Source organism: Protopterus annectens, chromosome 1.part2 (assembly GCF_019279795.1).
Source record: "Protopterus annectens isolate FY-2018-M chromosome 1.part2, PAN1.0, whole genome shotgun sequence".
NCBI lineage: Eukaryota > Metazoa > Chordata > Ceratodontiformes > Protopteridae > Protopterus > Protopterus annectens.
The window spans coordinates 696,523,625-696,538,427 of record NC_056727.1 but is presented as its reverse complement, the minus strand read 5'-3'; the positions used below and the strand labels follow the sequence as shown (position 1 = coordinate 696,538,427).

The window sequence follows — 14,803 nt, the reverse complement described above, 5'->3', positions numbered from 1 at the left end:
TGGGTTATTGTCCAATAGCTATCGTCTTTAAAGGTGTTACATTTCTATAACAGAGGGTAAATCTAGGAACAATGACTTCCCAGTAAGGAAGTGCGAATTAGTGAACAGGCACATTTAACTCTGTCATTGTCCTCTACCTTTTATCACACTCATCACTGGCTGTTACAAATCCCAGAAGTAGTGTAATTCATTGCTTCTGCTAACTGCCTCCATTACTGATGCTAGAACGATTTACATGTCCCCATCCAGTGCTCTGCTCTTCTGCCCTAGCCGCTGGGCAATGCACCCATTTTATCTTCTCTTTTACGCCACTCCATTATTCAAGGGGAATGAAGAATTCAACTTGACAATGATGACATATACACATGCACAGTGACTTATTTCATAAAGTGACAATCTTAGAACACCTTCATATCTACATGAAAAACAGACTTCCTTATTAACTGCTTACTCTGTGTAGACAGTAATTTGACTGTTTCACTTAAAACATGCTGAAAGAAACTGAGCCATACCTGCACATCTTTGTACTTTTCTCTTAAATCCAAGAGTCGGTGATATGCTTTAATAGCTTCTGCAAACTCTCCAATATCAATGCATGTTATGATATAATTCTCCCAAATTTGCCAGTGTTCATAGTTACATTTTATAGCTTCTTGTAATGTCCGAAAAGCCTTGACTCTTGAGTTGTGTACAATTGTAGAAAGGAAAAACAGAAAAAAAAACACCCAAAGTTAAGTTAGTACGTTCAAACATTTTTCCCACCCCAGAATAGCTGGGGTTCTGATTTTTCACAAAATTCCAACATTTCACTTTTTGCTGCTGTTAAAGTCTAAAAGTTATACAACCATTCATCATGACAATGGCAGAAAATTACCAAAACACATTTACGATGATATAGTCATATGTCTTCTTTCCTCATATGAGGAAACTCACATTTCCCTTTCGTTTGCTGCATAGAGACAGATCTTAACAGAAGAGTATTATTTCACTGAATCAGTCAAGCTTCCAAAATTTAAGTACTGTGCTGCGCATTACAAAAGTGACAGCTTTTGAAGATTAAACAAGCTACTGAAATTGTTCTGTCCATAAACTTTAAAAATGTTTAAACTTCTTTATCAACAACTTAAAACAGCAGTCAAAAGCATTACATTTTACAAAAAATGCATACCCCTATTTGAGAATGGGTGGGGCGGAGAAAACAAAAATGATACAACAAAAGATAATTAGTATTCAAAAGCAAGCATGTTGATCGGGCAGCCCAAACAGCTAACCTGTTGTTAAATCAATATAAAAAATTCCAGCCGCTAAAGTACCACTGAGTGGCCAGACTATTATTATATGCAGAATAACACATTTTAAACCTCTTATAATGGGGCCATGCCAAAGTATGAGAAAAATCAGGTACGTTCTGCAAAAACTAAAGAAACAGAAACATATCTATTTTTCTCGCATTTTTGAACTGTCCCTTGCAAAATTTTCTATTTTTTAATAGTAAAAAACAAGGCAGCGGTGATGCTCTTTTCTCCATTGATTGGGACAGTCCCATATGCATGTGCAGTATGTCAACAAAGAGAAGACAACACAGGAGGAGTCTAAAGAGCCATTAGACAAACACATTATTTAAGACACGTAAGTAATTTCTTTCCTACACGATGTTACTGTATAATAGCAAGAATCCAATCCTATATGTGGGTATATCAAGATTTACCCACGGTTGGCTTTATTTAATCACATGGGTTTCATACTTGTGATCAAACCAAAACTGTAGGTAAATCCCGACATACCCACATGGATTATTGCCTAACTAAAAATATCATTACACTTTTTATGTCAGTATGTAATATTATATGTTAGATGGAGAATATAAGGTTAATTTGGAAGCCATACTCAAGCACTGAATAGAATAAAAAAAAAATGTGAGCACCATACCTAGGCATTTGTGCAAAATGTCAAAATGTGGACAGGTTAAACTGCTGGAGTATACAATCTCACTTGCTCCAGTGCATACATATGTAACCATGCATGCATGCATAACATATATAAGGCTCATATCATTAGACTGAACATGATCTAGTGAATGGAAGAATGCTGAATAAACAATTTCATAAGTCAGAAATGCGAGTGTGTCATAATGCCAAAAAAACTCAGACACACCAATTTTTTTGGTATTCTGAGACATCATGTATAGTAGTACTAGGTTACAGTTAGGATTTGGGTAAGGGTTAGTGTAAAGTTTGTGTCTTGTGTAGTGTAACGGTTAGGGAGTGGGTTGTATAGTGTTGGGGTTCTCAAATATAAATAAAGTGGTGTGGGGGTTTAGCAAAGGCCCCCTACACTACCCTTACTCAAGCTTTTGAAACCTAACCCTAACGTCAGTCTTAACTCTCTCTCTCCCTCTATGTACGCACACAAAAATACAATGAACCTAGATACAGGGTGTAATAAGAATGATTATTTGATGTTAACTGCACATATTTTATCACAATTCCATGCATGGCATTGAAAAATGTACACACATCAAGAATTTATGTACAGTTTACTTGTGCCATCACTGCCATTAAAAAGTCCAAAAAAGAAGATTTTTCACATAATGCATACACAGTATACACACACACACACACACACACATGATCCATGAAAGCAGCACACCCAAACAGATCCCTTAGCTCAATTATTACACTTGTATAACTAAATAAAACAGTAATAGTAAAAGCATAAAACACAGATGGTCTCCTCTCAGTACAAATGAACAATACCAATAAACTGAACCACTAACTAAACAATTACATGAAAAAAGGATATACCAAATCCTAAAACACACAATCACAATGTAAAACAGATGCAAATTAAGCAAAAAAAGAAAAAATCATACACACCACAAGAAAAAGCAAAACTACACACATTCCCCATCCCCTAAAACAAATACTACCTACCTAATTTGAATGTCTACAAACTTAATCTTAAAAAACAAAGAATCAACAAAAAATAGCAATGGATAACCATAAAGGTAAAATTACAAGGACTCCCACAAGTCTATCAAAAACTGGGACTGTTGTCAAATCTGACATATACATTTATAAACCATTATAAAGATGCTGAAACTAACTAACAACTTAACCAGCTAAATCAAGCAGTCGAGTTACACACCTAACATATACGAACATATGACTCACAGCACTGCCTAAACAATTAAAACTACCTAAAAAATGAAAATTACCTCAGAAAAAGTTCTCTCATGAGACATCACATTTGTAAAAACTTGGAGAAATAGCATAAAGCCTCATTCAACAGAAAACTTGTACAAGTAGTGCATCCCTTTGAATAAATGCAACAGTAATTCAAACTAAAAATTAAAAAAATGGGAGAAGAAAGGCTAAAGGGAAGAGGTAGGGGCTTGGTTTGTTTAAGAAATGAAATATCTTGTAATTTAGGATTAGGAAACTTCATTCATGACTAGTGACTTTGCCACTCATCAATTATCACATTCCCTAAATCTGCAGTACAAAAAATATTTCATTTATCATACACGGGAACCCACAGTCTGTTACACATACATACTAATATCATCTTTATAAACTACAAGAAAAAACAGCATAATATAAACATACAATAATGTGACTCTAACAGAAAAATGCAAAGATGTTTCAGAGAAATGTTTATTTCTGCTTTACGTAATATTTTAAAGACTTTGACTGCACAGACCATAACAAAAAGCGGCAAGTTGTTAAAGAAATAGGGATAGTGGATTACCTTATCAGCCTCCTGAGAGTCTGAAAGCAGAACAAGAAGCAATAGTTAGAACCAATGCAGGTGGCTCAGTTAGGGATGGGCATTGCCCATTCCCAGAGTCTCACGACTTCTCAACAGAGGGTATAAGGACATGATGCTAACTTGTTTGTTGATGTACAACATTATCAATACAACACTACCAGCTACTGTCCATGTGGAAGGCTATTACAATCTGGAGAAAGAGATCCTGATAGGCCTGCAGTGCTATGAGGGCCAGCTTCACCTCCAGTACACAGATGGACATTTTGGCCTCCTGATCAATCCACCTTAACATTGAGAGGCTGGAGGATCTTTAGATTTCCAGTGAAATGGGTTTCTCCACCCTAGGGTCTTGCCACACCTAGTACATAACTAAATCTATCATTCAGTTCTCAGAGGGAATCACCTAAGATGTTGACAGAACCATATAAAATGTTTCCTGCACAATCCCCATATGGGGGGGGGGTGTCTGTGGGCTCTGATACTCTCTGCATCATTAATTCCAATATTTCCCCAACCTTAGGGTACTCTTGCAGGGAGGGTGGGATGCCCTCCCATTCCTAAAGATTTGAATCTAGTATGAGGAACTCAGGGCAAGTCTACATGCCTCATTTTTCACATCATCTTCCTAGGTACACTTTGGGGAGGAGATCATCTAAGTTTTCTGAGGAAGGATGTACTTCCAAATGTGTGTGTCTTATGAGTTTTTCAAGATATAATTACTTCTGTTATCTATGAACCAGATGCAAGGCTCCTGCTTAGTGGGTGTCCCAGGTGTCTCAGGGGGTCTAGCAAAGGCAGGAGTAGAGGTGGTACTCCTGACAGTATCCAAACCAAATGGTTGCCCACTGCTCCTTTTCATGAATTTCAGTGCTGATGTTATGTCAGTTGATACTGGGGTTGTGTGCACCATCCTCAATGTCAACACACACACTGCATTGACACAGAACAAATGGCACTAACAGTCAGTACTATGTGCATGGTTTTCAATACCATAACTGGCTTTGCTACAGACAAGAACAATGGTGAGAACTCTGATGCTGAGAATGATTCAGAGCGGGATCAAAGCCGAACCTGGCAAGGAGTCAGTGATGCTCTGCCCAGGCTGCCTAGCTGACCTTGGCAACAAAGGAGGTGGTATTAAGGCAGCCAAGACCAAGGTTTGGCACTAAAGAGACAGTCCCGTCATCACTAAAGGAGAAAGTTGGGGAATCAGTTTCAATTCTATAACTCCTGGAGCCAAAACCAGGCCCAGAGAAAGAACAGGAGAAACAGGATAAGTTCCTTCTATCTGCACAGTGGATACAAAAGTGGACAACAGAACACTCATCAAGCTGTGCCTTGTTCAAAACTGGAAGGCAGAACAGATAGGTGCATAATGGGATTGGGGAGAATTCTAAGCAGTCTGAGAAAGCTTTTTGACTAAATGACCTTAATGCTTGAAGCAGATCACGAGTTTTGAACATTGTTGGATATAAACACACAGCACAAAGAGTACAGCTAAATATCAGGCTGAATTACTGTTTTTTTAGTGTGTCACCAAAATCTGTCATGTATTTTCCAAGAGTCTAAACCTTTTTATAAAATAAAAATATCTGAATAAGTTTTAAACAGAGCTTAGATATGAAACAGTGAAGTGCAAGGCATGCATTATATAGTGTGTGTGTGTGTGTGTGTGTGTGTGTGTGTGTGTGTGTGTGTGTGTAAATATATATATATATATATATATATATATATATATATATATATATATATAGTATATATATATATATATATATATATATATATATATATATATATAGTATATATATTAGTATAGTTCATCCAACTGTCAAGATACATTATTATAAGAAAGAATGCACTTACTTTTGTTTCAGCTTTATGTAAGCACTTGACAGATTGTTCCAAGCTTCAGCATTCTGAAAGCATAATAAGAAATAGTAAGGAAAAACAGAAGGTTGCCCTTGGAAAAATACAGCCTGCACAGTCAATAAGCCAACAGATTTACTAATTACTGAGAGTTTAACAACTTGAAAACCCTAAGCGTGTCATGTAGGCCTAATCATTATAACTGAATGCATAAAAAGTAATAAAACTATAAACATGAGAAGACAATCTTTATACAATGCTAAAACACATAACTACTGACTAAATTATTTTGGAAATGCAAAGACTGACACTGTAAAGACTAATTCCAAACAGCATACGCTGGAGTGCTCTAAAGAACACCACCACAAACTCCCTGCACTGTGGTACAGAGAGATGAAGTCCTGCCTATAACCCAAGTTTGACTAGCAGCTCAGGTGATGGAAGTGCTGTGCAAGAAAGAGTGGGAATTAGCAACTCATGCTGGCCTAGGGAGAAGGAAATGGTGGCTCTGACAGGATAACTTGCTCCCATGCAACTAACAGCAGCAGCTGCAAGACCAGCGACATAGGCTTGGTGTTCCAGTCGAGGGTTGTAGTTCTCATAGACTGGGGGGGGGGCACTCACATATCAGAGAAGGATAGAGAATATCTCCACAATGCTCCCAAGAAAGGAACCTGTAGAGGAAAAATAGCATAAAAAAGAACAATACCATAAGCTCAATAATTTGGCCCCAATATCAGGTCATATCCTTGAAGGTGATTATGGAATAAACAGTTCACAAAATTACTGTCAAAAGAGAGAGTCACAGGCCTGTCTGCAACCGCTTATATTAAGTATGCAGTAAAGTACGAGGGGGTGTGTAGTGGATTGATCTTACTGCATACCCAAGGATGTTGGGAGGCATGAGCACAAACTGTGAGTGCCTTACAATTTCTGTGTGTGTGGTAAAATCTGTACTACACATGCTCCAAAGTGCTTTGTTGCACTTATAAAAATGAGCATCCGTATTCTTCCCCTGCAATCTGAATTTTGCACTTAATGGTTTATTTAAGATTAGTAATATATGGTATATTGTCCCACTATCCATTTAAATTAATTGTTTTTTTAGGATTATAATTTTTTTAATTGTGGGAAATGTTGGTATGGACTGTTTACGATAATAAGTAGCTCTGTAACACACAGGTATTCAAAGGCCTAGCCATGACTAGGAAGATCTGAATTCATGTAGTGACTTAGTTGCCAGAACAGCCATACAAGTGAAAATAACAGTGAGTGGCTAACACCAGTCTGCCCCATTTTAGGAGGAAGCAGCAGTGTTTTCAGTCAACCAATCAACATGATGCAAACTGAGGCTTGCAAGGCACCAATATGGTGAGGACTGGGGGTGTCAGCTTGCCAATCCCAAGCCAGAGACAGCAGCCTTCATCACATGTTGGTAGTAGCAAGCACATAAACACAGGATGCAGTTGCTCACATTAGCCACTGGGGATTTGGTTAAGGCTCAACTACAATTGTCATCACTGTTGTGATGCTGGCAAGGGTACAAACAATCTCCATGGCTGCCTAGAGAATGGCCTCTCTGGCTGAGAATCATCTGTAGTAGGGGGTATGACAATGTGACGTATTGCCAGCTATGCCAGGAGAAGTAGGGTAGTGGATGTGTAACATATGCCAGCACAGCTAGTTGGAATTTTGTAAAGAATTACATGTCATTTGTATATCAAACTGATTTGTACAGATGCTTGTGTTGAAAAATGTACCAATAGTGGGTCCTGACTGTATTATAACTGACTAATGTATATGTCTTATTTATTTATTTTTTATTTATTTTACATTTGTTGACCGGGAGAGTCCAACTGGATTACAAGTCCATTTTCAGTGGAGGCCGGGGAGAAAAGCTCCAAGAGAACAATTTTTTACAAACATAGTTTTAAGGACAGACTTTTGACATACAATTTCCATAGAAGACACTTTGACATACATATTAACTAACAGATAGGAAACATTCGTTCTCTACAATATAATATTACATTTTAGAAGATATTCCCAAGTTTAGGATTCCTGTGATAGATTTACTATCACAGTAAAAGCAGAGAGACGTAGAATAAGGCTATGACAGAGCAGATGATGTTCGCTATAGCTGAGAAGAATAACAAATTGATTCACTATATTTCTTCACCTGGTGTTAGTTGCTTATGGAAAGCTCAACACTGCTGGGGTAGTTTTCCCTAACTCCTAAAGAGATGGGATGAGCAGTAGATTAACAGTCCTAAGTGGATACAGTACTATGACTGGTTGGCTTAGCAGAGTTACTTAAGCTAGGTGAAGTGTTCTAATGAGACATTAGCCAGGGGGGATACAGGAGCACAGTTGATTATTCAAAAAGTGAGTTTGAACAAGTTTCTTGAACTGTGATGGGGGTTTGTTGTCAGTTATGTGGGCAGGAAGGGAGTTCCAGGGTTTTGCTATACAGTAGCTGTAGACAGACTTACCAGCTTCATTGTTATATTTGGTTACTTTGAGGAGGTTTTGTGTGCTAGACCTCACGGACCTGGTGGTTGTATAGGGTTGCAAAAGATTCTGCAGGACTGGGGTGTTTTCTGAGTTATGTATTACTTTGTGGGCTAGTGATAGTTGATTGAGTTGAAGTAGTAGTGTTAGTTCTAGCCAAATGAGTTTTTTTTAGGCATTCACAGTGATGTGTTTTGATGGGAGAGGTTGTAGCGCATTTGGCTATCTTACTATAACAGCTATCAAGTTTGTTTTGTAGTTTTAACAGAGGATACTAGAAGAGAAAAGGTTAATCTCAGTCCAGCTAACTTTGAAAGATAGTAAAATATTAAATTATTTAACTTAGGCCATAAATATTGTATCTTGCAGTTCTGACTGCAGTCAGAGACAAAATGCCTGGGAAAACAAGTACTAGGAAGCCTTCTGTATTGTCTCTGGCAGGGAACTATTGCTACTCTGGAAGAGTAGAAGCGTTTTATGGATTTATGACTTCCAGAAGCTGCAAGAGATCTTAGCAAGCTCTATTTATGTGTAGTATTGACACTTGCGTGCTAAATTCTGGCAGCTTCTATCTAAGGGGGTAACATGGGAACCAGAAGGCAGATGACCAGCTGTATGTGATGTCATTCTGTAATCCATCATGAAAATGATTTTTTAATACTGGATAAGACTGAAGTGTCATTGCCCTCTGTTTTTGGAAACTAACAAGGAAGGCCCCCTCACCCACTTCATCTTGCATTGCTCTACTAAGTGAACCAGAGAATAGTAATTCTTTAGATCAGTCAAGAAAGTATAGTGAGATTAGTTAAGTACTGTTTTCTGTATGATCTATTCATCTGCGTTATTTTAATATTTCCTGTGTCTGAAACTCTGGTGTTTATTGTAAATAGATACTTAGTATTTTCATGTTCTTTTATTATTTATTATTAAATATATTCAAACTTTTCATTGTGGGTGGTCCTTTAGAAAATACTTTAAACTTTCAGAGGACTTGCATCTATGTGATGACACTGTGGCCACTCCTGAAAGCCTTACTGCATTGGCTAAACACTATCATTTGTATTAATATTAATTTCACTCAGTATAATTGGGTACCCTTGTAAGAGCCTCAGAGTAGCTGGTTTTGGAGTGTTTAGTGGTAGCGTAACTACTTTAAAGTCTGTGCAGAAGGGGGCATAGCTAGTGAATCTGTGCCAGCCTTTCCCAGGTGTGTGCATGTGTTTGTGTGTGTGAAAATCAAATCTCATAAAGTGTGTGTGTCAGCTACTTGGAGCAGGGACACGAAGCACTGGTTTCACAGAGAGAGCGGTGCAGGACTTGGCTTGGACACTCGGACTCAACTCTATAGCTGTGCCAGGACTGAGTGTGTTCCCTGTGTGCTCTTAAGGGAACTTGTGATTGATGCATCTAGAAATAGTGGGTGTATCCATTTTTGTTTCAAGTAAATGTCTTGCTCCAGTGTCGGTGAGAACTCAGGCTCTTCGATTACTGGCCCAGAGTGGGGACGTCCAAGGGGGAACAAATGGACTCAATGCCCATGGGGAAGTCTTAATGGCCAGCAGGCACAGAGGCAAAAATAGCACAGAAATAAAGTTAAGGTTGGCATGTTTTGCATTCACCCTTCTATCAAACTGTTGTCTCTCAGTGCAATTCCATTTACAATTATCATCTCTCAGTCATTTTTGCAAATTATATTTTGGGTGCCAGAGCTCAGGTGCTATTTTGAAAATGTGAGTTCAAAATGAGCTTTGGCAAATTTATAGGCATTTGATGAAAATAATACGTTAAAGATGATGTGTTGGCCATTTTCACAAATTCATTGTTCTGCAGTGTTGTGACCTTTTAACTGCAGAATTCTGGCATGAAATTTGTCATTTTAGGTGCTTTTCTATTTAACTGCAGTATGCTATTATGCAATTTAATTTAAATGTCATTTAAATTTGTATTCATTAATCATTCTTTGGATATGGGATGCACAAATTCAATGTCATAGTTCAGGAGGTGGTGGTGGTCCATAGATGGTATGTTTATAATTTGAGCTCAGAGGCAACTCGCAATCTGACTAGCTAGTTTTCCTTGCCCATTTTATATTGTCAACTATTTTATCAGGAAAGAGACATTTATAAGGTTGGCTGTTATAGATCAATACATTTTTGTTATAATTTGTAAACTTTTTCATTCTCCAGGATGCTGCTGTATTCTGAAGTGTTTACTCCCCTCAGATGAGAAACAATATTCCAGTTGTTTTACTCACCTGGTTTCTACACAACTTCACCTGTGATAAGAATGGGCAGAAACAACATAATACCTTTTTCTCGTTTTTTCCCGGTTAGGGATCACCACAGTGGAACTCCGGTCCACTAATGATTGGCAGTGGGGTTTTACGGTGTTGAGTTACCAGCCCGACGCCCAACCTTCAAAGAAGGCACACCCATTCACGCACACACCTACCTGCATGTCTTTCAAACATCACTCAATCGTGGGTAGGACATGCAGACTCCACACAGAAGGTGCTCCAGCCAAGAATCAAACAGGAGAACCTCTTGCTGTGAAGCAACAACGCTAACTGCTGCACCACCGCGGCCTAAGAACAACACACAACACAATACCAATCGGTACAATCCTGTACCAACTTCACAAATGGTATTTACTGAAGCACATGTATTGTGCCCCTCAAGAAAACAGATCTGCATTTTCTTCTTTTTTCCAATCCATATGACAACAATACAGCACCTACACTGAAATGCAGCATTTATATGTACCATATACTCAAACAGCTACATCAGAACCTCACAAAAGACATGTTTGCTATGCTACATGTTTTCCTTCTGCAAGAGAAGAATTTTATGTATGGAAATTCAAGCCAATTCCTCAGCCAGTAAGCAACTTTATTATATCACACGCTATATAAAGCACTTGACCACCACTGTTTCAATAAGAAAACATGCTTACAGTTTACTTATTACAAATTCATAAACACATTTACAAAGAAAAGTTAAAAAGAAGTGGAAACTGTTCAGCATATTTCGGATATCAATAAATACATGCCTTCAAACAGCTGCTAGTTGTACTGTGTAACTGCATGAGCAAAATAATGCACTGGATGTTCTGTGGTTTTCAGAAAGATCTAGCCAGGAGTTCTGCATTTCCCCTTCCAATTGTTTTAGGGAAGAAAATAGTACACCACTCATATGTAGTTAAAAAAATATATACAGTAAAAAGATTATACACACACACACATACATATATATATATATATATATATATATATATATATATATACATATACACACACACACACACACACACACACACACACACATAGGGTCTATATTACATGCTTGAAGAGGGGTTCCATTGAACGCCTCTTCATCGGCACATAATCAGCGACCTCACTAAATTGCGAACGTTCAAAACAGTAATTTCTTTATCTGGAAAAGACACTGCTTGCACTAAAAACACATACACACCAACTGCAATATAACAAAGTGGGGGGCTTTGCCACCTACACCTCCCCAACTACATATATCAATTCCAACATCGCATTACAGTGGGACAAAGGGCAATTTCACGTCTCAGGCCAAGCGATTTTTTTTCCCTGGGAAAAAAATCACTGACCTGAGCCTTCACTATTTTGGTATTTTGGTCTATATGTGTCGGTGAAACTGCATTCGCTGTAATGCCATTTCGCTGATCTAATATAGACCCATATTATATATATATATATATATATATATATATATATATATATATATATATATATATATATATATATATTATATATAGGTTAGCTATCGTTTGTTCAAACGGCAAAACATTTGCCGTTCGAAACAACGAAAAGTAAAACCGAGCACTAACATTTTGAACGGACACAATGTCGATCCAAATGATCGACACATTTGAGTCGACACTGTTACCAAAACCATCACGTGATAGCCATATAGGAGCTGATGTAAATCAGACTCCTATATGACATATCACGTTTTTGCTTGGGGGCAAGCCCCCTGCACCCCCCCCCCCCCCGCTACTAATATATTCTAACTTCAAGATCGCAATACAGTAGGGATATGGCTGAATTTCCAATCCCCACTGTACCACAATCTCCATGCAGATAGTCAAATACACTTATGCAAATTCACTACTAAGTGTGTTCGACTATCCCATCCATTTAAATTTAGTAAACTATATATATATATATATATATATATATATATATATATATATATATATATTTATATCTATATATATATATCAGGAACCCACACATCCTAAAATATTCTTTTGCTAATGGTTTCATAAAGAACAGAAAGCTATGTATACGAATTTTAAATCTGTCCCCATGCATGCACAACAGACTTACTGGAAGTAAAGCATAAAGTCCAAGTATGCAGGGCAGGAGTTGGGCATGTCTACGAATGCAGTACTCAGGAAAGAGTAACACAGCAATACACTAAAAGTACTTAAAAATGACACTGATCCATTCAGAAATAGTGCTAATTACCCTGCCATATGCACATCCATACTGATTTCTGAGTGAGCTTGTGTGCAGGAATGTAGGTGCACGTTCAGGAATCACAATTTACTGCTTTATTCCTGCATAATTCCTACCTCTGTGACCCTCCCACATTCCCACTTCTGTAGCAATGAGGCTGTCGAATTCCACAGTACCAAGCACAGCTATTTACTGATCCATTTCATCACTTTGTTTTACCCATGTCTTGCTAACAATGCATTTCTTTGGAAATTAAAGATTACCTTTTTTACCCAAACTGTAGAAAACAGTCTGCTGCCATGTTCTACAACCAATGGTCTTTCCACTGTAGAAATGGCTGACCTTACCCCTTCACCTATACTTGGTTTTTCAAGCTTCAGGATTATCATTCTTATTCAGATAATATAACAACCCATTTAGTAGTGTCATTGAAGCAACATGTAGCACACTCACCTTTGGTGCCGGAAGACCAAAAGGTTGTGGGTTCTATTCTCTTCTAGGTGAATGGATTACAGATACTGAAGTGTATCATTAGGAGGGTGCTGCACTCCTGAGTGTGTTATCCTTTGGAAGAGACATTAAACCAAGGTCCCATCTGCTTGAGTTTTTGGTAGCTCTCAAGTGGATGCTAAAGAGCCCAAGGCAACTTTTAAAAGAGAACATGAATTTCCCACATGTCCTGATCAACTTTCTCCTAGAAGTAGAAATACTATCACGGTTCTCTCCTGAAAAGAGGCCACTAACTTAATGGTGCTAACCTCATCAACACAACACAAAAACTTATTGACCACAGTTCACTGGTAAAGTGAAACAAGATCACCTAAACAAGTTAAGTCCCCCACACCCACAATCCCTTAAGTATTCTAACCCTGAGATTTGCTGTTTAAAATATTAATTTAAAAAGCAGATGAAGTTACCCTCACTTCCATTTGATAAGGTAGGACAGTAAGAGAAGTATGCTGATAAGGAGCAAAAAAGCTGAAACTACCATGTCTTCAAAGCACCTCATGACTGTAATAACTACTGCATTTAAACTGCAGGCCAAAATGTTTTTTGTTTGCATTTACTACATAAAACTGCTTCTTAAATAAGATGAGGAACATTTCCACAACAGTGCTTGTTTTCAGTAGATAGAATGATAAAAAGATTATATTGAAAATACTCGCCATATGAAAATAAAATATTTTCACTTTCGTTCTGCACTCAAGATTTGTAATTTAGCCACTAGTTTAATTTTTAACAGCTTCACTGACTATATCTAGGCCAATTCACTGTGCCTTTGAAAAGACCAATTCACTTGTTCTGTAGACCCTGCAAAACCTCTGTGCCAAAGGCACTTTTCAGAAGAGACAGTACAGTTGTGTAAAATTTTACCATAAGAGCAGATGTCTTTCTCTTCACTGTTGCAGTATTCTAAACAGAAGGGACCTCCCACCCAGGGCAGCCTGACACTCCGCCAGTACACCAAAGCCTAATGATCTTGTATGAGCCATATGTTAAACTTATGCTCCCCACAGAAAACATAGGGCATAAAAAGAGACCTACGGATGCAGCTACCCAGAACTGAATTGCACCAGAAGAGAACAGTCTCCCATAGGACAAAGGAGACCATGCATATCCAGAAGGAAAAAAACTGCAAAAGAAAAAAGAGGTAACCCTCAGCAGAAGAGAATCTAAAACAAAACCAGGACAAACAAGATGGGAGTTTGGAGGGAGGGAGTGAACACTGCAAAAGTGAAGAGAAGGACATCTACTGTTATGTTAAGATTTTACACAATGTATTGTGTCCTTCTATATCACTGTTGCAGAATACTAAACAGAAAGGAGAGTAACAAAGCTCAAGAAAGAGAATGGGAGGTGGAAGGCTGAGAAGAGCCCTCAAAAAACCTATATAAAATGGTTTCCACAAAACCTGCTTGCCCTAGAAACCCTATCCAACTTTTAATGCTTAATAAAGGAATGCACTGAAGACCCAGTAGCAGCTTCAAGGATGGAATTGGTGTCTAACCCCTTAAAGAAGTCACCAGAATAGGCAACGGCCCTAGTGGCATGAGCTCTAACAGAAGTTATCACAGATTTGCCATGGAAAGTATAACAAAAGGAAATGGCCTTCGATAGCCAGGAGGAGATGGCTTGCTTAAAGACAGCCAAACCCAATGTCCC

The 14,803-nt window shown here is 38.0% G+C and overlaps 1 protein-coding gene across 2 annotated transcripts in view; it reads right to left on the bottom strand.

The window, feature by feature from the left end:
- Window positions 1-14,803, bottom strand: part of TTC27 (tetratricopeptide repeat domain 27) — a 2,723,583-nt gene that overhangs the window by 321,079 nt on the left and 2,387,701 nt on the right. For both annotated transcript variants that reach the window (XM_044058498.1, XM_044058490.1), the window contains 2 exons: window positions 5,635-5,687; window positions 513-678 (listed from right to left, as the gene is read on the bottom strand). In XM_044058498.1, the coding sequence (XP_043914433.1) occupies window positions 513-678; window positions 5,635-5,687 (219 nt within the window). The remainder of the gene's footprint in view (window positions 1-512; window positions 679-5,634; window positions 5,688-14,803) is intronic.